This window comes from Stenella coeruleoalba, assembly GCF_951394435.1.
Source record: "Stenella coeruleoalba genome assembly, chromosome: 6".
In the NCBI taxonomy this organism is placed as follows: Eukaryota; Metazoa; Chordata; class Mammalia; order Artiodactyla; family Delphinidae; genus Stenella; species Stenella coeruleoalba.
The window spans coordinates 73848182-73871776 of record NC_137151.1 but is presented as its reverse complement, the minus strand read 5'-3'; the positions used below and the strand labels follow the sequence as shown (position 1 = coordinate 73871776).

The following is a 23595-nucleotide window of genomic DNA, read 5'->3' as shown; positions in this document are numbered from 1 at the left end:
TAAAATGTTTCTCTAAATCATTTCTTTAAAGTGCCAGAAGTGCCCAAGAAGCCTGTGCCTGAGAAGAAGGTGCCGGTTCCTGCTCCTAAGAAAGTAGAGGCTCCATCTGCAAAAGGTACGTCACTTCATCATTTAAAGTCCATGGGAAAAAACCTTACATTTACATATATTCACATACAAATTCCCGTATAACATTACATGTTTTAAACAATTGTCTATCTTGTTAGAAATATAAAAGTCAGATATTTCATGATTCCTTTTTATGTCTATTGCTCTAAGACATGTAAAAGAGCACATTCTTAAAGACAAATAATATCTTTAAAGTGCCAGTGGTGCCCAAGAAGGTCATCACAGAAGAAAAGGAGCCAACACCTGTTCCGAAAAAAGTGGAAGCTCCATCACCCAAAGGTACATTAATCTCGAACAAAACCAAGGCAAAAAAGGAAAACTAACCGGCATTATACAGCCTCACTAATTATAATTACTTATGTTGGTGACAGTTGATGCTTTATGATCACAGAATATTTGCTTTTCATGTTGTCCCACTGTTTTGAATATTGTACATAAAAGTGATGCTTGTCCGATTGAAAAATATCTTTAAAGTGCCAAAGAAACGTGAGCCAGTTCCAGTTCCTGTAGCTCTACTTCGGGAAGAGAAATTTGTATTTGAAGAAGAAATTGTTCTTGAAGAGGAATTTCTACCTGAGGAAGAGGAAGTTCCACCAGCGGAAGAGGAAATTCCACCTGAGGAAGAGGAAGTTCCACCTGAGGAAGAGGAATTTCCACCAGAGGAAGAGGAAGTTCCACCAGAGGAAGAGGAAATTCTATCAGAGGAAGAGGAAGTTGCTCCTGAAGAAGAGGAAATTCCTCCTGGGGAGGAAGAATTTGTACCTGAAGAAGAAGAACTTCTTCCAGAAATTAAACCTAAGGTGCCAGTACCTGCACGAGGTATAGCAGTTCTTCTTGAAGTCATCAGGCCTCTTTTGTGTTGAATTCTGCCTTTCCATCTTTTTTGTTCATCTCTAATTTTATCTATGTTGCTTTACTCTCTATGTCTTCTACCATCTAAATCTTAGAAAACATTCCAGTCATGTGTGCTCTTATTGTTTTGTGTCTGTCTTATGTGTTTATTTATTGTAAATCGTCTGAATGTCTTTTCAAATTTTATGATATGAAATGTTATTTAGTTGTTTGTGGCCTTATTCTCATGTGTCTTTTTGTTACATATACAGTGCTGTACATGTGATTTTTAATGTCTTAAAATGAATGTTTTTAAGTGCCTGAAGTGCCAAAGAAACCTGTACCAGAGAAGAAAGTCCCTGTTCCAGCTCCTAAAAAAGTGGAACCTCCACCACCCAAAGGTACACCTCCCCAAAGTGAATACACATTCTTCATCCATACGTTCACCAGAAAAATTATAGTTGAACTGGGATTTGGGAAAATTTATGTTTGTAAACTAGATAGTCACATTAATTTCTAAAAATGTTCAGGAACACTGATATCCACTTTTTATTGGCTGCAAAGCAGTATTCAAGAGCGAAGATGGAAGGAAGTATTGTCCCAAAACTGCCCCCAAAATTCTACCCAATTCCCTATAATTTTATTAAGCATAATAATTTTCATATAGATATTTTACAAGGCTAAATTATCTACACAAAAAATACCTGAAAAATATGATGAACAAATCTTCTTAAATGTCATCCTTCAACCATGTATATTAAGTGCCTTTATAACATCAGGATGAAAAGGTAAAAGAAAGATTAATGTATTTATGAAAGCATTGCATAAGAGCTTATGTCTTCTGATACATACATACAGATGGTAGCCCAGCAGGTTTTGATTTTAGCCTTGAATTTGTATCTTGCTGTGTTAGACTGAGCAAGTCCTTTAACTGATCTGAGCCTGAAGTTCCTCTCCTATAAAATGGGGATACTAATGTCAGTTCTAGTAGGCTCAGATATTATTGTGAGGATAAAATTAAGATATATAAAAGTACTCTATCACTGAATGAATAGTATCCAGATTTGTCATATTCAATCAGTTCATAGTACAGGACATAATATATTTATGCCTTAAAGCTCAATAATACTTTCTGCAAAAGTTTATGACATCACTACTTAAAATAAGCATGACCTCTCCACTAGGTTAAATAGTCTTATAAGCAGTGAAACAGTAGAGCCGATCCTTTATTGGATTTCAGGAATTCAGAAATATTTTTTAGATAATGATTTAATTAATTTCTAGTGAAATTTAAGTGGATGAAATGACAGCATCTGTCCTCTGGTATTCAAATAGGTTGCTGATCCCTTCCTCCACAAAACGTAATTATATCATCACACCTGGGCTCCTGACTTGCATTAGGTCCCTACCCTGAGCAACTGTTGCATGTTGGTCTTTCTCTGTGGACTTCCTGTGTTCTCTCTTTTTTGTCCCTCACAATAAATTCTTACCATGGAATGATGTCTTTAAAGTGCCTGAGGTTAAGAAGAAAGTGCCAGAGAAGAAAGTGATCCCTCCCAAGAAAGAGGAGGCTCCTCCTGCCACAGGTACTGCTATTCCCAAGCGAATTAGACACTGCCATTTCTTTCTTCACCTGTAAAAGCCAAAATGTCCCATTTCCCAGTATTTGTTAACATAACTTACATTATCGTGGTGTCCATTGTCTCTGTGCTTGTGAAATGAACTTACAAAATAAAATAATATCTTGAAAGTGCCCGTGGTGCCTAAGAAGCCTGAACCAGAAAAGAAGGTGCCTCCTCCTGGTCTTAAGAAAGCAGTGGCTCCTCCTGCCAAAGGTACATCACTCCCAACAGGGGTGTGTTTGCTTCCCCGATGTTGAACTGTGATGCTCGTCACTTAGGGATGTTCCATATAGACGTTTGCATTGTGTGGTCTGTGTGTAGTCGTTAGTTGGGACTCTGCTGCATCCGTGTTTGTGCTGTGTCAGTTCTTCTACTTTGTGTTTGTGTATTTTATGTTGATTTGTCTATGTATGTTGTTCCTACAAAATAAAAATACTAAACTTATATATCTTTAAAGAGCCTGAAGTACCTAAGAAACCAGTCCCTGAAGTACCCATTGCTCTCCCTAAAAAAGTAGAGGCTCCAGCAGTAAAAGATAGAATGTCTCTTTAATGGACCCTTTATCTTAAACCACAAACCTCTTATTTTTGTCTCATTAACTGATGCTATGAAATGTCAATGTTTCATCTGGTGCATGTGCATTCTGTTATTAACTCTCTTGGGTTGAAAAACGGGGAACTTGGTCTTTATGTACTCCTCTTGGTTCCTGCATTTTAAGCACCTAAAACAATCTATATCTTTTAAGTTCCTGAGGTGCCTAAGAAAGTGGAAGAAAGACGCATCATTGTCCCTAAAGAAGAGGAAGTTCCACCAGTTGAAGGTAGATGACTTTCTAAGAAAATAGCATTTTCAAAAGCATCATTATCTTATTTTTGTCTAATATTTTCAGGAGGTAAATGCACATTTCACTCCAGAAAATAAATGTATTCACACTGTAAAAGAAATTATTCTTTACCTAATAGAAACTGGATAGGCAAACTAAAACCAATCGAATCTCTCTTCTTACATGCTTAGGCTGTTTGTTTCCTTGTTTGTTTGTTTGTTTTACTTTAATGAGAATCTTTGAAGGGAAACCATATTTGCCATGGGAAATTTTTCATCAGGTGACTTGGTGGGCAGTTGTGGGATTAGCTTCTCCAGGAGGAGTTCCAGTTAAGCCTAAGTAACTGGTGCAGAAAATCTGACTTCTACCCCTAAGTGAATGTTTGACTTCAAAAAAATCCACCTCCATTAAAAAAAATAATAATAATTTAAACTAAATTCTTTCTGAAGTCCTTTCCAGTTCTAAAATTCTGTGAAGGGCCTAACATATTTTGAAGACGCAGTAAGACCTTTTCCAAGGATGAGTGAGTTTTCACATGCACTTAGAAGGCTGAGTTAACTATGCTGATAAGACAACCTCAGTTTTCAGATGTATCATTTTAGTCTAATATTTAAATGAATTATAAAAATAATTTACAAAATAATCATCTTTTTAAAGTGTTTGAGGAGCCTGAAGAGCCTATTCCAGAAGAAGAGATCCCAGAGGAACCACCTCGCATAGAGGAGGTTGAGGAGGTGGCGCCACCTAGAGGTACAGCTGCTTTTATGAGTTGGACATTTAAAATGTCTGGTGTTCCGAATCTTTCTCAGAATTCATCTAAGCCTGATATTCGCCAGTATACTTTTCTTACATCATATCAATGATAAATTGAAGATTAATTACAACTGGCACCTGAAACTTTGTGTTCCTTTTCTTGACCCAACTTTTTCTACTGCGTCTACAATTCAGTTAGAATGAGAGAGAGAATTTTATGCTATTGACACTTTAATGTTTTTTTGGCCAGATGCTATTGTAATACTTTCTCCTAGTTTTCAATCCTTAGTTTTTTTCTTCAAGTGGGGAAAAATCTATTTCTATGGTGTTTGCTCTTTAGAATAATTGTTAGGCTATCATTGCTAAAGACTATGACAATCTTTTTATAGTTGGTATTATGTTTGCTTATAGGATTTCCAAGTACTATCCTTCTCACCTTTAGAGTCAATACTTCATATATGCAATTACCATTTAGGTTGCTAATATATTTTTTAACTAAATCAATGTTTTGTGTTTGGGGGTTTTTTGGTATATGGTTGTTGTTCTGTTAATTGCATGTCATTTTTCAAAATGTCCATGAACTATCTTTTAAGTGCCTGAAGTGGTTAAGAAAGCAGTACCTGAAGCACCTACTCCTGTTCCTAAGAAAGTGGAGGCACCACCAGCTAAAGGTATAACAAATCCTTTTATTAAAGACAATATTTTAAATTCCCATTCATTTTCTTTTTAAAAAACAAAAGTATCTTCATTCATTACTTTCTTAGAGTCATTTAAATAGGAAACTTATGAAATTGATTAAGAACCTGTCAAATATAATTCATTCGATTGTTTTAGCCTTTTTTGGAATGTTAATGAATGATTATGTGTGTGTGTGCGTGCGTGTGAATTATTCCAGAATATTCTTATTTTAAATAGCTGAGAATTTTAATTAATAGTACATCTCTCTATACTTATATACATTACAATGGATCCTTCTTCCCAACATTCCATTCCTAGATTTTATTCCATTACATAAGTCGAATTTTCTCGTGGAATTATTATAATAATTATGTCTACTGTGTTATTTTATGGAGGGGGGTTATCTGTTCTAATGCTTAGATAATAATTATTTTAAAGAGCCTCGTGTCCCTTTTGTAATATCTGGCCAGAGCATTCAAGGTTATTAGAAAACGTCTATCTCTCATTGTTCCTAATTAGGTTAATGCTTCAGTAGCACTCCTAATTGATTAAGTTATGCTGTCCCTATTGCAATAGACATCCTCAGCAGACACGATAGTGCCCAGCAGAACGTGACACCTGTATCAAGGCTTAAGTACTCTATGATGGTAATCACTTGAAAAAAGCCTTCATCAAATTAAAAATAGTAGAAGTAGGCCCAATATTGGTAATTCCTGCTATTTGAAAAAAAAAAAAAGGATAGCACGGGTTCTTTGTGGACATACCTTCTTCTAAGGTGTGGGTAGTACAAATGAGTGATTTGGAAAAATATCTTTATAGCCTCTAAAATTGGTGTCCAATTTTACAATAGAGTGACTTCTTAGACTTCGATTATTTGTAATGTTGATGTTGTTTCTGATGTTTTTATTTCATGTTTATCATTGAGTATTGTCAGCTAACTGAAATGCCTCATATCTTTAAAGTGCCAAAGAAGGTTCCTGAAGAAAAAGTACCTGTTCCTGTTCAGAAAAAAGAGGCCCCTCCTGCCAAAGGTACATCTCTTTTTAACCTGAACTTTCTTATAATCTTTTTCATTAAGATGTTTATGTCTACATGTCTTGATCGTTTTTGATGTCTTTTGCCTATGGAATCTTGCTCCTGATAGTCTCAAATATTAAAACTATGTCTTTAAAGTGCCTGAAGTTCAAAAGAAAGTCCCAGAAAAGAAAGTCCCTGAAAAGAAAGTCCCTGTGCCTAAAAGAGAAGCTGTTCCCCCAGCTAAAGGTACTTTGGGGAAGATCTTTGATTTTCACGTGTTGCTGCATGAAAGCCTTTCTCAGCTGTTTTTATATTTTGAATTTACGTCTTCATTTCTGCTGTGTTTAAAAAAAATAGATCTCTTAAAATAGATACTCTTTCAGGGAGAGCTGTTCTTGAAGAAAAAATATCAGTTGCTGTCCACAAAAAGGAAGTAGTAAAAGAAAGAGCAGAATTAGAAATAGTGGAAGCACAAGTGGAAGAAGCTCGTGAAGAAGAGTTCCATGAGGTTGAAGAATACTTTGAAGAAGAAGAGTTCCATGAGGTTGAAGAAGTCCTCAAAGTAGAAGAGTATAGAGCTGAAGAAGTACACGAAGTTGAAGAAGTCCATAGGGTAATAGAAGTCTTAGAGGCTGAAGAAGTGGAAGTATATGAAAAACCCAAAGCTCCACCTAAAGGTATAGGGAATTGTGCAGATATTACAAATTGTTATATGTTGCTCTAACTTCTTTTTTAAAGTACATTTCATATTCAGTTTGGACATTAGAAACCCACTTACTTTCCATGATAAAATCATGAAATACTTTAAGCATGAGTTTAAACTACTTGATAACAATGTTTGATATGGAGTAGAGATTAACCACAGAGTATAATTTTAGCCAACAAGATAATAATGTTTGATATCTACTTACCTAAGGAGATAACATAATTCACGGTATGAATTTGTGGATTCCTTTTTAAATCCAAGTAAGAGTGTTACGTGATTGTTATACGTACCAAAATATCTGGCCAGTGTCATCAGTTGAGTGAGAAAGAAACTCCTCAGTTCACTGTCCAGGCAAAAGAACCATTGCTTTGTTAGCATTTCAGTCAACTGTTCACAAACTGATAATTACTTATCCAAATCTTCCACCATTTTATGATATTTTCAGGAGAAATAACATTAAGGAAGGAAATGAAGTGTGGTAGTAGCACCTGCATTCTAGTATATTCTGAGGATAAACGTACAAATACATTCTCTGCAAGACTACTCCAGCTCTTGAACAAATTAATAATATGTGTGTAATATGAAGGAATGTGTGTGTGCTTAGTATACACAGTAAATTTACAATACAGATGAAATTTAGCAAAATCAAGTTTTTTTGGAAGTAAGTGTGGTATAAATTTTTAAAATATGAATAGAGAAAGCATTTTATGAGCCCTCATTGTACTAATTTTAGTCATCGTGGGCCATGATACTTCAGGAGTTCATTCTAAACCAAAACACCAATATCTTTAAAGGGCCTGAGATATCCGAGAAAATCATCCCTCCAAAAAAACCACCTACTAAAGTTGTTCTTCGAAAAGAGCCACCAGCTAAAGGTATTTTATTGGTGAAAAATTACTTAACCTAATTTTACCTATAGTAGCACCTTGGCTGCTTTACAAGTTTGAATTCTACTTGATGTTTTTCTTCTGTGTTTTGTGTTTCTGGAATGTCTAAAACAAACTAATATCTTGAAAGTGGGTGAGGGGCTAAAGAAAGTTCTATCAAAAAAGAAAGTCACGTTCTACTTAAAATACCCAAAGCAGTATCACTACTAACCAAACAGTGAACCCAGTTTTCCTTCTTTGGTACTCTTTGATTATATATTCACTCACCTGTTTATTGATAAATCCTTGTTTTCCTGTTAATTATTAATTTTAATGACCTAGTAAATATAAATACATTGTGACTGTGTGTTTAATGTCCCTGCTTTGTTCAGTTTTTGTTTTTTTTATTTTTGGTTGTGTTGGGTCTTCGCTGCTGCGCAGGCTTTCTCTAGTTGCAGCGAGCGGGGGCTACTCTTCGTTGCTGTGCGTGGGCTTCTCATTGCGGTTGCTTCTCTTGTTGTGGAGCACAGGCTCTAGGTGCGCGGGCTTCAGTAGTTGTGGCACGTGGGCCCAGTAGTTTTGGCTCGCAGGCTCTAGAGCGCAGGCTCAGTAGCTGTGGCACACGGAGCTAGTTGCTCCGTGGCATGTGGGATCTTCCGGACCAGGGCTCAAACCTGTGTCCCCTGCATTGGCAGGCAGATTCTTAATCACTGTGCCACCAGGGAAGCCTTGTTCAGTTTTTAAACCTCTTGAATTTCACAGTAAAAATGAAAAACAGTAGCTTATAAATAATATATACTTACATTTTTAAGTCTCTGAAGCATTTAAGAATGTTATCACTGAAGAGAAAATATCAATTATTCCACCAAAACAAGCAGAAAGCACCAGCTGAAGGTGTCTTATTCATTTTTCTTGTCAAGTTCTTATGATTCTTACATGGGAAATTCCCTTGGATTTTTGTTGTTGTATTTGTTATCAAAATTCAACTCATTTTAATAACTGTAATGTATTCGATAAAGTGATGTCTGTATTTTATACTGTGGCTATGTTCTTTTCTGTCTTTACATTTCTATTATGCTCTACTTGTTAAAAAATCTTTATGAATGTTTAAAAGTAAAAGAAACTATTACTACTGTCTCCAAAGTACCTGAAGTACCCAAGAAAATTGTGGTAGAGGAAAAAGTACATGTTCCTGAAGAGCCCAAAGTTTCACCAGCTAAAGGTATCTGCCTTTGCTGATTCGCCACTAATACAAAACTCCCTTTTATTCATTTATTATGAGAAGAAAGAGAGAGAGATTTTTCTCCCCGCAACTCCACAAAATGGCTGAATTATGTAAACTTCAATTTATGTCCCGTAACATAATCCTCCCTTTTGTGACTACCCTCTGGGAACACAGGCCTAAGCCTAAAAGTTGGTTTTATTTGTACTGATCCTCTTCTTAAGCAATATTTAAATATTGACCCCCCCCAACTTCTTTTTCAAAAATAATTCATTTTGGAGGCTATTTTCAAGTAGCTTTGGAAACAAATAAACATGTTCCAAGTGACAATAGAAAATGATGTTGTATCCACAGGACAAAGTCCTCCTAATATGACAAATCAACAACTCAACAAGGCCGTCTAGAGAGATACATTGATTGTGTGCTTAGATGACTTATAATTTGGGGATTTTTGACATTATCCTTGTTAGATGCCCCTTTTTGTCTTGATATTTTACACCCAATGATGCAATTTTTTAAAATAAAACAAATATCTTTAAAGCACCTGAAGTACCCAAGAAAATCATTCCAGAAGAAAAAGTTCGTGAAGCTGTTCCTAAAAAGCCTGAAGTTCCACCAGCTAAAGGTATACACTGATACTAATCACAACATGAAATAACTCTATGTTTAGTTATTCATGGTTTAAAGTGAATGTGAGTGATGTAAATATTTGTCTTTTGTTTCTTTATATTCTTAATATCTTATATTTGGTATTTATTACAATTAATATACTAATATCTTTGAAGTTCCTGAGGTGCCTAAGAAAAGTATTCAAGAAGAAATATCACCCATAGTTCTTTCTGAAGATGCAACGATGTACAGTGAGTGTAGAAAAACTGGTGGTTCTCTTTGGTTCGTCTGTGTTTGTCTTCATAGCTTTTAAAAGTAAATATACTAATATCTTGTAAAATCCTAACATGCCAAAAATATTTGGCTAAAATTAGATAATTTGAATGACTATTAGCCTCAGACAAGTTATATTTCCTCACCAATTTAAAAAATAAAGAGACCTGCCCGTATACCGTTGCCCAATTTTAGAAAAGTCATTTGTCTTGTTGAATTTGTCATTGTCTTGTTAACCTGTTCTGTGTACAAATGTCTTCTGCTTTTCAGCAATTCATTTTCTCAGACCATAAGGCAACTTTCTTTAACTTGATGATAATATTTTACTTGGATATGTAGAATCAAAATACTTCAGCATTAGTATTTTTTACTCTTTGCAACAATTGTTGTAAACATTTTAGCAGTGCTATTCAAATACCCATAGATTTACGAGGCCATTAGAACCTCAAAAGAATTCTCAAGCCATTTTTGGTTTTGCCTTCATGCAAAATTATAATGAATTAATTTGAAGAGTAAAATAATATGAGTAAAAAAATATTCTGAATAGAATACTGTTTAATAATCTGAATAGTGAAAATGCCAGCAGTCAAGATATCCTTCCATTTATTTGAATGTAAAATTTAAATACAATTTTTGTCACCCTATGATAATAGGTTTGGATAAAAATATATGATGACTCCCACCTTTGAATATCCTTTCTATACTTGAGTTTGGTTATTATTATCAGCCAGTCTTCCTTTCTGAAATCTGGAGAAATCTTTATTTTTCAGTTGCCTTATTTTCCAAATATTCAATCATTCTTATTTTTCTTTTCTTCTTCCAATCTCTGAATAGTTTTCACATTCATATTGAATATGAAGCCATAGACTAGATTTGGTTTGAAAATGTAGATAACTAGTTTCCTGGAACAGGAAAAGACTTGGATGAATTTCCAGTAAGTCAAATATTGGAGAATTCTTGATGTGCAACTCAACATCAACCCTGTTCCTTAAGAAAAAAAATCCATAAAAATTAACAACAATAGGGAAATTTTACCAGTATCTTTCTGCAGACAAAGTAAAAGAATTATATACTAGTCCCTGACCAGTGAATTCCTCAATTTTACCATCATGATCATAAAGAAATGCTGAAAAGTCCTATATCATAAAACTGGGAATGAGGCTTTTTCCTAGCCAGTGTGTTATTGTCACTAATTTGCATCTATGTAGTACTAGTCATTTGAGTTATCGATGTGTATTATGTATTATGTTTTTCTTAACACTATTCTTCATCCACCTTGAAATGCCCCTAATTGTGTAAATACTAACATCTTTAAAGTTTATGAAGTATCTGAAGAATCATCTCCAGAAGAAAAAGTACCTGTGACTCATCCTCAAAAGACAAAAACCAAAGTAGCAAAAGGTATATAATACCAATGACCCAGTGAAGAAAATTTATTTTTGGCTCATTTTAAAAGCTCAATACTTTCCTTCACCATTTATAAATATAACTATACTCGTATCTTTTAAGTGCCTGAATCACCCAAGAAAGTTGTTCCAGAGGACAAGATATATGTGACTATTCCTAAAAAGAGACAAACACCAGCAACTAAAGGTACATTCCAACAACATCAAACTTGGATGAATATCTTTGGCTTCAAGACTCAAAAATTGCATGTTATATAATCTACTGTTTTTATAACTTCTAAGTGTAAACCTACTAATATCTTTAAAGAGCCTGATACAACCAGAGAAGTATTTCCAGAGGCGGAGTTACCTGAGGCTGTTCCCAATATTCCAGAGCATCTTCCAACTGAAGGTATAATTCTTAGTTACGATAATCTAAATAAGAAAACCTTTCTTCATCAGTCTGCAAAATATGTTCACTGCTTTGTGTAGATTTTCACGACCTCTAATGCTAAAATACTAATATCTTTAGTGTCCCTAATGTACCCAAGACAAGGAACTACCTATGACTTGCTCCTAAAAAGTCAAATCCCACTCATATAATGAATAAACATTAGAACAAAAATAAAATTTCTAATTAAAGGTTATAATATCTGCTAATATCCCTAACTTTCTTTGTAAGTCATGTCTTCATGTCTTTGCCTTTCTCAATTAAAAAATACTAATATCTTTAAAGAGTTGGAAGTCTCCAAGGAAGATGTTCCAGAGAGACAACCTCCTGTTACCAAAAGAAGAAAAATATCACCACCAAAAGGTACAAGCCAGAAGAAGGTTGACTTTCTTATCTCATGACTGTAGTTGTACTCACCACGTGTAAAAATACTAATACCTCTAAAGCTCCAGATGATACCAGGGAGATCACTTCAGAGAAGTGGGTCCCCCAAAGTAGCAGCTCGACTGGGTATATACATGTCCCCATGAGTCATTAGGGGGAAAAGTCCATAACTTTATACACATGGAGATGCTTGGGCTATCAATTTTATCTATGAGCCCTCCAGGGAAAATATATATACATATAATGTGCAGATGTGACCCAGATGGAAATAGCTATTGCTGTTTCCTTAAAAAATAAAATTCAGACTAGCTAGAAAAAAAAATCTATATGAGAGATCACCTATAACATTTATATCCCTGAAACTAGACTGAATAGGCTCACCCCACAGTGCTCTAAAGCAGAAATCAGTGCCGTAAAATGACAGAGGTGCTTGGCTGTAGACTATAGGTTAGTAATTCAAACACTCCATGGGGTTGAAATTCCAGGATATAATACAACTACCTGTTGAATTGCTCTTCTATTAAAATAAACTTACTACCAAAAACAAGCTAATAATTTTGAAATAACTGAATTCGCCTAAGACTTAAATATCATAGAAATATTTTTAGAAAACCATGACTTAAGGAAAATAAAATATTAAATTCACTGTGGAACTGTTCTATCTGTAATATCATCTCTACTCGAGAGCCTTCTAAAACCAGGGCAGTTAAAACCAAAACCAGTTAAAGTTGGAATTCTGCCCTGAATATTTATTTGCTCCTCTCATTGTCTTTTATTTTTAAAGAGTCCTACGTTTTCTCATTTTGAATATTTTCAGATAAATCAACAGATGAGAATGTTTTAAAACCTCTCCAAAAATTCGTCACAATACCCATGATATTCTGTAATTTAAAGAATATCTGAACATTTTGACAATATTTTCTCTGTCTGAAATATTTTAGTTGTTCTCCTTCCTCCTTTACTTGAAAGACAATCACCTTTTTAAAGTGCCTAAGGGACTTCCCTGGGGGTCCAGTGGTTAAGACTCCATGCTTCCACTGCAGGGAACATGGGTTCGATCCCCTGGTCAGGGAACTCAGATCCTGCAAGCCGCTTGATGCAGCCAAAAATAAAATAAAATAAAGTGCCTAAGGTGAGGGTACAAAATAAAGCCAATCCAGGTAAGGAGCTGTTTTATCCTCTTCAAGCTAATAGCAAAAGGTACATTGTTAATTATTTAAAAATCAGTTTTTTTCACTTAAAGGTAAATTTTTATCTCAGTTCCTATGTATCTACCATTCAAAGAAATAAAATTACTAATATTGAGGTGACCAAGAAAACAGCTCCCGATAATCAAGTATTCATACTTTTTTTTTTTTTTTTTTTTTTTTTTGCGGTACGCAGGCCTCTCACTGTTGTGGCCTCTCCCGTTGCGGAGCACAGGCTCCGGACGCGCAGGCTCAGCAGCCATGGCTCACGGGCCCAGCCGCTCCGCGGCATGTGGGATCTTCCCGGACCGGGGCACGAACCCGCGTCCCCTGCATCGGCAGGCGGACTCTCAACCACTGTGCCATCAGGGAAGCCCCAAGTATTCATACTTTTACCAAAGAATCAGATTTGGGGAGCAGGGAGGTCACCCAGTCTGGGACATTCCTGTAGGTGGGGTTTTGACTAAAACTTTTCATTGCTCTTCATCACTCTGAAGTACAATGAATTCATATCTTTAAAGTGCTTGAATCACCTCAAGAAGTTGTCCCTGTAAAGGAAATACTCATAGCTGCTCCCCCTGGAATTGAAACACCTTCCACTAAAGGTATCATTCATTCTATCATTCCTTCCTTCATTTATTTAACAAATGCCTACTATGTGCATGGTGCTGGGGAGCTGGGGAATAATAAACAAAGACAAGATTTGATTCCTTTCTTCAAGACTTTGTACCTCATCCAGTTCTTGAAGGAAGCACCCTTGTAGACATAAAAGTCACTTTGGTTCAGTTAATGTCATTAATGTCTCCACTGATCCCTTAACCTCTAAGTATAATATAATACTAATATCTTCAAAGTAGCTGAAGCTGTGCAAGAAGTGGCTCCTGAAATGAAAGTATCTGAGGATGTTCCTAAAGAGGCAGAACCTCCACCTGTGAAAGGTACCTGTCACCTCTGAACAGATACTGAAGAAATTGTCTTCGGTTCTTAAAACTATGTGTTTCTAATGTTCTTCCTAACTCCTAAATGTAAATATACTAATATCTTTAAAGCACCAGAAGCTCCACAAGAAATTCCCTCTCAAAAGAAAATATGTGTGACTGTTCCTATCAAAACAGAAAACCCTCCTATTAAAAGTGTTCATTCAACAAATACTTCATAAGGAGGGTCTACAGGGCCATAGGACCTCCACTAGTTGCTAGAGAAGGGTGAGCGCATCTTCTCAAGGATGCTGCTAATCCCATTCAACTTAGTTGATTGGTGGGGCAAGGGGAGAATAGGCAGAGAAGAAACTTCTAAAAAACTACATTTGCTAACATATTGTGGTTATTGTTTTCATTAATCATTTTAACTCCTAAATGTGAAATACTAATGTCTTTAAAGTGCCTGAAGCTGCTCAAGAAGGTGTTCCTGCAAAAAGAGTTCCTTCCAAAAAAAGAGAACCTCCATCAGTTAAAGGTACAAGTCCCCATGCCGTCAAGTTCAAGAAGAAGTAGCTCCTGTAGTCTTTGAAAATATTTTGCCGTTCCTACTGATCTTTGCAACACTAAATGTTAAAATACTGATTTCTTAAAGTGCCTGAAGCTCCCCAAGAAATTTTCCCTGAAAAGAAAACATATGTGGTTCGTCTCGAAATGACTGAAGCCCTTCCTGATGAAGGTATATGTTGCTGGAAGCTTAGAAGTTTGGAAAAATGTCTTTTCCTGTATAAATGTATTTCCTGTTTGTATTGATTCTTGTAACTCCTAAACGTAAAAATATTAATATCTTTAAAGTGCCTGAGGTGCCCGAAGAAGTTGTCTGGGAAAAGAAAGTGCATGCTCCCCAAAAGCCTGAAGTTTTATCTGTCAAAGGTACATCCTAACAACCCCTCAGGAGGGAATAGAGAGGGCTATGGAAAGAACCGCCTTGCTAGCCTTGAAAGTCCTTTTGCTGTGTAAATGTGATTCTTGTCTGTGTTGATCCTCATGACTCAAATGTAAATGTACTAATATCTTCAAAGTGCCTGAGGCTCCCAAAGAGGTTTTCCCTGAAAAGAAAGCACCAGTGGCACCTCCTAAAAAGCCAGAAGTCCTACCTCTTACAGGTATTTGTCACAAACCTTAGGCCTAAAAAGGCATAGCTCTTCTGCTCTTGAAAATAATTTGTTCCAGTGATCTCATAACTGCTAAATGTAATTTTACTAATATCTTTTAAGTGCCCGAGGCTCCCAAGGAAGTTGTCCCTGAAAAGAAGGTGCCTGTGATGGCTCCTAAAAAGCCAGAAGTCCCACCTGTTACAGGTAGCTGTCACTCACCTTGGATTTAAGAAGATAAAACTCTCTGCTCTCAAAAACATTTTGATCTAGTGGTCTCATAACTCCTAAATGTAATTTTACTAATATCTCTTAAGTGCCTGAGGCTCCCAAGGAAGTTGTCCCTGAGAAGAAAGTTCCTGTGATGCCTCCTAAAAAGCCAGAAGTCCCACCTGTTACAGGTAGCTGTCACTCACCTTGGATTTAAGAAGATAAAACTCTTCTGCTCTCAAAAACATTTTGATCTAGTGGTCTCATAACTCCTAAATGTAATTTTACTAATATCTCTTAAGTGCCTGAGGCTCCCAAGGAAGTTGTCCCTGAGAAGAAAGTTCCTGTGATGGCTCCTAAAAAGCCAGAAGTCCCACCTGTTACAGGTAGCTGTCACTCACCTTGGATTTAAGAAGATAAAACTCTTCTGCTCTCAAAAACATTTTGATCTAGTGGTCTCATAACTCCTAAATGTAATTTTACTAATATCTCTTAAGTGCCTGAGGCTCCCAAGGAAGTTGTCCCTGAGAAGAAAGTTCCTGTGATGCCTCCTAAAAAGCCAGAAGTCCCACCTGTTACAGGTAGCTGTCACTCACCTTGGATTTAAGAAGATAAAACTCTTCTGCTCTTGAAAACATTTGGCTCTCGTGGTCTCATAACTCCTAAATGTAATTTTACTAATATCTTTTAAGTGCCCGAGGCTCCCAAGGAAGTTGTCCCTGAAAAGAAGGTGCCTGTGATGGCTCCTAAAAAGCCAGAAGTCCCACCAGCCAAAGGTAGCCACCTCCATGTTGCTATGTTTGACACTGTTTGTTTGTTTTTACTCTGGCTAATCATGAAAATACTAATCTCTTTAAAGTACCCGAGGTGCCAAAGGCAGCTGTCCCAGAAAAGAAGGTGCCTGAAGCTATTCCTCCCAAACCGGAAAGTCCTCCCCCAGCAGGTAATGACAATGCTGTACATACCAGGGAGAAAAATAACTGCTATTTTAGCTAGAAAAAAATTATATGTATAAATCCCAGTACATAAAGGCGATATAATTCTAAAGAAAGAAGAGTTGTCAGTAATCGAATATATCTTGGTGTATGATTGCATGATATAGTCGTTCATTATTTCCACCTTTTCTAAACACAAATTACCAATATTTTTTAAGTGCCTGAGGTGCCGCCAAAGGAAGACATCCCTGAGAAGAAAGTGCCTGTGGCTCCTCCTAAAAAGCCAGAAGCTCCACCTGCTAAAGGTATTTATCCTCCCGTGTTGTTGGTCTCCTGTTTTGGGGACTGGGAAAAAGTGTTTAGAAGTGTCCGCCAGTTTCATAAATGATACTTGCTTGGGCAAATGTGTTGTCGATATTCCCATTTTATAGTTTCAACTAATAGTTACTAATATCTTCAAAGTTCCTGAAGTTCCTAAAGAAGTTGTACCTGAAAAGAAAGTGGCTGTACCCAAAAAACCAGAAGTCCCACCTGCTAAAGGTATTTATTCCCACTGCTGTGTTAAGAATATATATTGTCTTGTCCTCATCATGAATATTGTAACATATGCCTACACTGTTCCCAAATTCTAAAAATGCTGATATCTTTCAAATACCTAAAGCTGCTCAAGAAGTTGTCCCAGAAAAGAAAGTTCCCAAGGCACCACCCAAAATACTGGAAGCCCCACCTGTCACAGGTACATGTTGGCCCAGATATCATTCTGCAGAAGAAATGTCTCTTGACTTTTTGAGAATGATTTTAGTTCATTGCTCTTCATTAACCTAACCATAAAACTACTATCTTTCAAGTGCCTGAAGTTCCTGAAGAAGTTGTCCCAGAAAAGAAAGTTCCTAAGGCACCGCCCAAAAAACCGGAAGCCCCACCTGTCACAGGTACATGTTGGCCCAGACATCACTCTGCAGAAGAAATGTCTCTTGAGTTTTTGAGAATGATTTTAGTTCGTTGCTCTTCATTAACCTAACCGTAAAACTACTAATATCTTTCAAGTGCCTGAAGTTCCTCAAGAAGTTGTCCCAGAAAAGAAAGTTCCTAAGGCACCACCCGAAAAACCGGAAGCCCCACCTGTCACAGGTACATGTTGGCCCAGACATCACTCTGCAGAAGAAATGTCTCTTGAGTTTTTGAGAATGATTTTAGTTCGTTGCTCTTCATTAACCTAACCATAAAACTACTAATATCTTTCAAGTGCCTGAAGTTCCTCAAGAAGTTGTCCCAGAAAAGAAAGTTCCTAAGGCACCACCCGAAAAACCGGAAGCCCCACCTGTCACAGGTACATGTTGGCCCAGACATCACTCTGCAGAAGAAATGTCTCTTGAGTTTTTGAGAATGATTTTAGTTCGTTGCTCTTCATTAACCTAACCGTAAAACTACTAATATCTTTCAAGTGCCTGAAGTTCCTCAAGAAGTTGTCCCAGAAAAGAAAGTTCCCAAGGCACCGCCCAAAAAACCGGAAGCCCCACCTGTCACAGGTACATGTTGGCCCAGACATCACTCTGCAGAAGAAATGTCTCTTGAGTTTTTGAGAATGATTTTAGTTCGTTGCTCTTCATTAACCTAACCGTAAAACTACTAATATCTTTCAAGTGCCTGAAGTTCCTCAAGAAGTTGTCCCAGAAAAGAAAGTTCCCAAGGCACCGCCCAAAAAACCGGAAGCCCCACCTGTCACAGGTACATGTTGGCCCAGACATCACTCTGCAGAAGAAATGTCTCTTGAGTTTTTGAGAATGATTTTAGTTCGTTGCTCTTCATTAACCTAACCATAAAACTACTAATATCTTTCAAGTGCCTGAAGTTCCTCAAGAAGTTGTCCCAGAAAAGAAAGTTCCCAAGGCACCGCCCAAAAAACCGGAAGCCCCACCTGTCACAGGTACATGTTGGCCCAGACATCACTCTGCAGAAGAAATGTCTCTTGAGTTTTTGAGAATGATTTTAGTTCATTGCTCTTCATTAACTTAACCGTAAAACTACTAATATCTTTCAAGTGCCTGAAGTTCCTCAAGAAGTTGTCCCAGAAAAGAAAGTTCCTAAGGCACCGCCCAAAAAACCAGAAGTCCCACCAGTTTCAGGTATTTTTCACCCCAGTCTTTATTCTATAGAAGAAATGCCTCCTGTGCTCTTGGAAATACTTTTAGTCCATTGATCTCTTTAAGCTAAGCATAAAACTACTAATATCTTTTAAGTGCCTGAAGTTCCTCAAGAAATTGTCCCTGAAAAGAAAGCACCAGTGGCACCTCCTAAACAGCTGGAAGCCCCACCTATTACAGGTACCTGTCATTCACCTTAGATTTAAGAAGATAAAACTCTTCTCTTGAAAATATTTTGTTCTAGTGGTCACATAGCTACTAGATGTAAATTTACTAATATCTTTTAAGTACCTGAGGCTCCAAAAGAAGTTGTCCCTGAAAAGAAAGTACCTGTGATGCCTCCTAAAAAGCCAAAAGTCCCACCTGTTACAGGTATTTGTCATGAACCTTAGGCTTAAAAAGACATAACTCTTTTGCTCTTGAAAATGTTTGTTCCATTGGTCTCATAATTACTAAATGTAATTTTACTAATATCTTTTAAGTGCCCGAGGCCCCCAAGGAAGTTGTCCCTGAAAAGGTGCCTGTGATGCCTCCTAAAAAGCCAGAAGTCCTACCTGTTACAGGTAGCTGTCACTCACCTTAGATTTAAGAAGATAAAACTCTTCTGCTCTCGAAAACATTTTGATCTAGTGGTCACATAACTTCAAATGTAATTTTATTAATATCTTTTAAGTGCCTGAGGCTCCCAAGGTAGTTGTCCCTGAGAAGAAAGTACCTGTGATGCCTCCTAAAAAGCCAGAAGTCCCACCTGTTACAGGTATTTGTCATGAACCTTAGGCTTAGAAAGGCATAGTTCTTCTGCTCTTGAAAATGTTTGTTCCAGTGATCTCATAACTACTAAGTGTAATTTTACTAACATCTCTTAAGTGCCCGAAGCTCCCAAGGAAGTTGTCCCTGAAAAGAAGGTGCCTGTGATGCCTCCTAAAAAGCCAGAAGTCCCACCTGCTGAAGGTATTTGTCGCTGATCTTAGTCTTAAAAAGACATAACTCTTCTTCTCTGGAAAATATTTGTTCCAGTGATCTTATAACTCCTAAGTTTAATTTACTAATATCTTTTAAGTGCCTGAGGTTCCCAAAGAAGTTGTCCCTGAAAAGAAAGCACCAGAAGCACCTCCTAAAAAGCCAGAAGTCCTACCTCTTACAGGTATTTTTCACAAACCTTAGGCCTAAAAAGGCATAGCTCTTCTGCTCTTGAAAGTAATTTGTTCTAGTGATCTCATAACTTCTAAGTGTAATTTTACTAATATCTTTTAAGTGCCTGAGACTCCCAAGGAAGTTGTCCCTGAAAAGAAGGTGCCTGTGATGCCTCCTAAAAAGCCAGAAGTCCCACCTGCTGAAGGTATTTGTCACTGATCTTAGGCTTAAAAAGACATAACTCTTCTTCTCTGGAAAATATTTGTTCCAGTGATCTTATAACTCCTAAGTATAATTTACTAATATCTTTTAAGTGCCTGAGGCTCCCAAGGAAGTTGTCCCTGAAAAGAAGGTGCCTGTGATGCCTCCTAAAAAGCCAGAAGTCCCACCTGTTACAGGTAGCTGTCACTCACCTTGGATTTAAGAAGATAAAACTCTTCTGCTCTCAAAAACATTTTGATCTAGTGGTCTCATAACTCCTAAATGTAATTTTACTAATATCTCTTAAGTGCCTGAGGCTCCCAAGGAAGTTGTCCCTGAGAAGAAAGTACATGTGATGCCTCCTAAAAAGCCAGAAGTCCCACCAGCCAAAGGTAGCCACCTCCATGTTGCTATGTTTGACACTGTTTGTTTGTTTTTACTCTGGCTAATCATGAAAATACTAATCTCTTTAAAGTACCCGAGGTGCCAAAGGCAGCTGTCCCAGAAAAGAAGGTGCCTGAAGCTATTCCTCCCAAACCGGAAAGTCCTCCCCCAGCAGGTAATCATGAAACTCTCCAAACCAGTATTTTTAAAAAGAAAAAGTCTCTTCTTAGTGCTGTAAAAATCTTTTTGCAAAATATTTCATATACTTTAGTCAATTCTAGCATTAAAATGAGCTTGTGTCTTTAAAGTGCATGAGGAGCCTGAGGAAACTGCCCCAGAAGAGCCTCCAGCTGAAGTCGTGGAAGAGCCAGAGCCTGTTCCTCCTCCAAAAGGTACTGGCCAGCTGCTAGGTTGCCTTTGCCAATCTTAGCTCTTCTTGTCACAAAACTTCTGGGCATTATGGGCTTTTCCCTTGTTTCTCACTCTTCTTCACTGATTCTAAAACATAAATTCTAATATCTTTAGTGACCGTGCCACCTAAGAAACCTGTCCCAGAAAAGAAACCACCTGCCGTCATTGCCAAGAAACCTGAACCACCACCAGCGAAAGGTATTTCCCACTGCCACTGCTTCCTACAGAAAAATGTCTGTCGTTAAAAAGCTATGTTCTGCTGCTCCGCTTAATGATTTCCATATGTCATTGAAACTATGAGCTAATAACTACTAATGTCTTTTAAAGTGCCTGAGGTGCCCAAGGAAGTTGTTCCTGAAAAGAAAGTGCCTCCAGTGGTTCCCAAAAAACCAGAAGTCCCACCTGCTAAAGGTACTTGTAACTATCCACTGTTTCATGGAGGTGGATACAGCCTTTATCTCTTGAAAAGTGTTTTGCTCTGTGTAAATGTGATGAGCATTTACAAGTGATTCTTCATAATGTTAAAATACTAATATCTTTTAAGTGCCTGAAGTTCCAAAAGAAGTCCTTCCAGAAAAGAAAGTAGCTGTTCCCAAAAAGCCCGAAGTCCCACCAGCTAAAGGTACATGTTACTAATGAGATTCTGTAGAAAAGCACTCACTCTTGGTCTCAAAAGTCACTTACTATAGGAAACCCTTTTGTTTGTCAAACATCTTATATTAAAAACTACAAACCTACTATTGGATGTTTAGGGTTTTAAATGTTTTTAAATAGCATCACTAAAAAAAAAACTGGTACATCTGTTATAAGTATTAGAAGAGTTTACTAACATGGTTTTGTTAATCTTAATAGGCTACATTGTCTTCCCACTATGTGGATCCAAGAACAGATCACTGGCCTAATCGTGAATTTTGTTCTTGGATCTCTCCTTGGGTTATTTGAACTAGATGTGAACTAGATATGGTATAAATTTCATGTACTTCTCAACTACCCAGAAGTAAAACCAACTCATATCTTTTAAGTGCCAGAGGTACCAAAGAAACCTGTCTTAGAAGAGAAACCAGTCGTCCCTGTTCCCGAGAAAGTAGAGTCCCCTCCTCCAGAAGGTATAGGTAATGCCATTTATGAGCTTACCACTTATGACTGTTTTTAATTTAAGCCTTGTTCCTCTTCTTTTCTAATTCAGTATCTCTTGGTCATTTTCTGTCCTTTAATTATTTGTCTTACTTCACTATTCTTAATTAGCTCCAATCTCAAATCTATTTTGAGTCATCAGTCAGTGGTATCTACACTGCCCATCATAAGGTGTTTCAACAAAGCTTCTCTAATGCACACAAAGTAGGACAGGAAAACTAATGACTATAAATAACATTAAACACCAAAAGGGCTTTTCAAGCATTCAAATCAATAGAAACAGAAATCAGTCAAACAAGATGGATTTCATCTTAACAAAAACAAGAAACGATATTAATAGAAACAAGGGAAGAAATCAAGATGACTATTTATTGTGTGTTGCATTTTATGCATTTTAGAATATTGTTCCACACATTCAACTAAAATTAACTATATCTTTCAAGTATATGAAGAACCTGTAGAAATTGCTCCTGAAGAGGAAGAGCCAGTTCCTGTTGCAGAAGAGAAGGAACCAGAAGCCCCACCTCCGGCAGGTACAAGACAGGATTCATTGAATGGGAAAATACATCATTTGATTTTTATGTCTATTATATATCTTATTTAAGGTAAAATCTGTCTTCTGTCTCCTTCCTTAACATTTGACCTCATTGGCGAGAACAAAAGTCAATTGCACACATAAAACTTTTGTCCTACAGAGTTTAACAATGTGCATAGCAAGGAAATGTGTGATCTTTTTTATTTATTCATAGCATTAAACTTTTCATTGTAATCATCTGAGTCTAAAAGAAATTCCTATCTTTCAAGTGCCTGAAGAGCCCAAGAAGATTGTTCCAGAGAAGAAAGTTCCTGTCATCAAAAAAGCAGAACCTCCACCACCTAAAGGTACTTACAGTAAAATAAATATTTACTTCATTTTTGTGTGCTGTCTAAAACTTGACATTCTTTCCTTATTTTGTATTGTGCTGTATTACGTGTTGAACTGTCATCTGTATGTTACAGTGCTGAACAGACTTGTCAAGTTTATGTGTACATATTGCATCTTGCAATTTTATATTATTAAACGCTACTAATATCTTTAAAGTACCTGAGATGGCAAAGAAAGTTGTCCCAGTGAAGAAAGTCCCAACTGTTAAGAAGCCAGAAACACCAGAAGTTAAAGGTATTCACATAATCATTGACATCATAATTTTTTTTAAAGTACTCTGATATCTTAAAGTGGAATCCAATAAGTTGTCTTCATTGTTAGGGACAAAAATGTCCTTATTTTGCTTTCATTAATTTTAATGCTGCTCTGTTAATTATAGTTTCTTTATTCTTAACATTTTTTTCAATGTCTTTAAATATTCTTTTAAAAATAAAACTAATATCTTCAAAGTGTCTGAGCTGCCCAAGAAACTTGTTCCGGTAAAGAAGGAACCTGTGCCTGTTACCAAAAAACCAGAAGTCCGGCAAAAAAAAGGTACCTACCATGAAGAAAAAAATATGTATTTCTCTGAATGCTGTCTGCACATCTTAATAGTAGTTCTTAGAGCAAAACTTACTGAAGTATAAGTATATGCAAAAACAAATTTTACAGAAAAAAAGGGGGAAATAATGAAGACAAAGAGAGAAAATGAGACAGACAAGTAGGAGAAATCCAGCCTATCCTGAGAGATAAGGCTGGATATAAAGATGACAGTCATATTTTGGAGTTCTTTGAATGCCAGTATAAGGCATGTACTTTAGTCTGTGGGCAATAGGAAGCTTCAGCGGTGTATAAATTAAAAGGAGTTGGGCTTCAGATAACCGGCCGCAGCTCAAACTCTTAGAAAAGGATGATAATAGAAAAGAGCCACTGCAGTTACTTAAGGTCTTCAAAAATTGGACAAGATCAGTGGTGATAGAGATGGAAAAGGAGATTGGATTTAAGAGAGGTGGAGATTGAGTTGGTGTCTATTCTCAAAGCAATTAGGGAAATAGAGGAGCCCAAGATGATTGTAAGGGTTGAAGCTAAGCCATGAGGATGGTTCATTGGGTCCCCAAACTAAATTAATAT

At 36.8% G+C, this 23595-nt stretch overlaps 1 protein-coding gene and 1 long non-coding RNA gene across 2 annotated transcripts in view; both read left to right on the top strand.

The window, feature by feature from the left end:
* The window catches only part of TTN (titin), a 283020-nt gene that overhangs the window by 135384 nt on the left and 124041 nt on the right, over positions 1 to 23595 (top strand). Inside the window, exons 133-154 of the mRNA XM_079924045.1 lie at positions 32 to 115; positions 325 to 408; positions 604 to 948; positions 1278 to 1361; positions 2472 to 2546; positions 2712 to 2795; positions 3328 to 3402; positions 4063 to 4155; positions 4752 to 4829; positions 5799 to 5867; positions 6010 to 6099; positions 6237 to 6530; positions 19745 to 19828; positions 19940 to 20023; positions 20107 to 20190; positions 20324 to 20407; positions 20541 to 20624; positions 20754 to 20837; positions 20971 to 21048; positions 21449 to 21532; positions 22004 to 22093; positions 22365 to 22442. Of these exons, the coding sequence (XP_079780171.1) occupies positions 32 to 115; positions 325 to 408; positions 604 to 948; positions 1278 to 1361; positions 2472 to 2546; positions 2712 to 2795; positions 3328 to 3402; positions 4063 to 4155; positions 4752 to 4829; positions 5799 to 5867; positions 6010 to 6099; positions 6237 to 6530; positions 19745 to 19828; positions 19940 to 20023; positions 20107 to 20190; positions 20324 to 20407; positions 20541 to 20624; positions 20754 to 20837; positions 20971 to 21048; positions 21449 to 21532; positions 22004 to 22093; positions 22365 to 22442 (2289 nt within the window). The remainder of the gene's footprint in view (positions 1 to 31; positions 116 to 324; positions 409 to 603; positions 949 to 1277; positions 1362 to 2471; positions 2547 to 2711; positions 2796 to 3327; positions 3403 to 4062; positions 4156 to 4751; positions 4830 to 5798; positions 5868 to 6009; positions 6100 to 6236; positions 6531 to 19744; positions 19829 to 19939; positions 20024 to 20106; positions 20191 to 20323; positions 20408 to 20540; positions 20625 to 20753; positions 20838 to 20970; positions 21049 to 21448; positions 21533 to 22003; positions 22094 to 22364; positions 22443 to 23595) is intronic.
* Positions 14526 to 15126, top strand: LOC307187660. Its single transcript, XR_013828684.1, has 3 exons — positions 14526 to 14592; positions 14709 to 14786; positions 14936 to 15126. It is a non-coding gene; the product is annotated as an uncharacterized lncRNA (long non-coding RNA).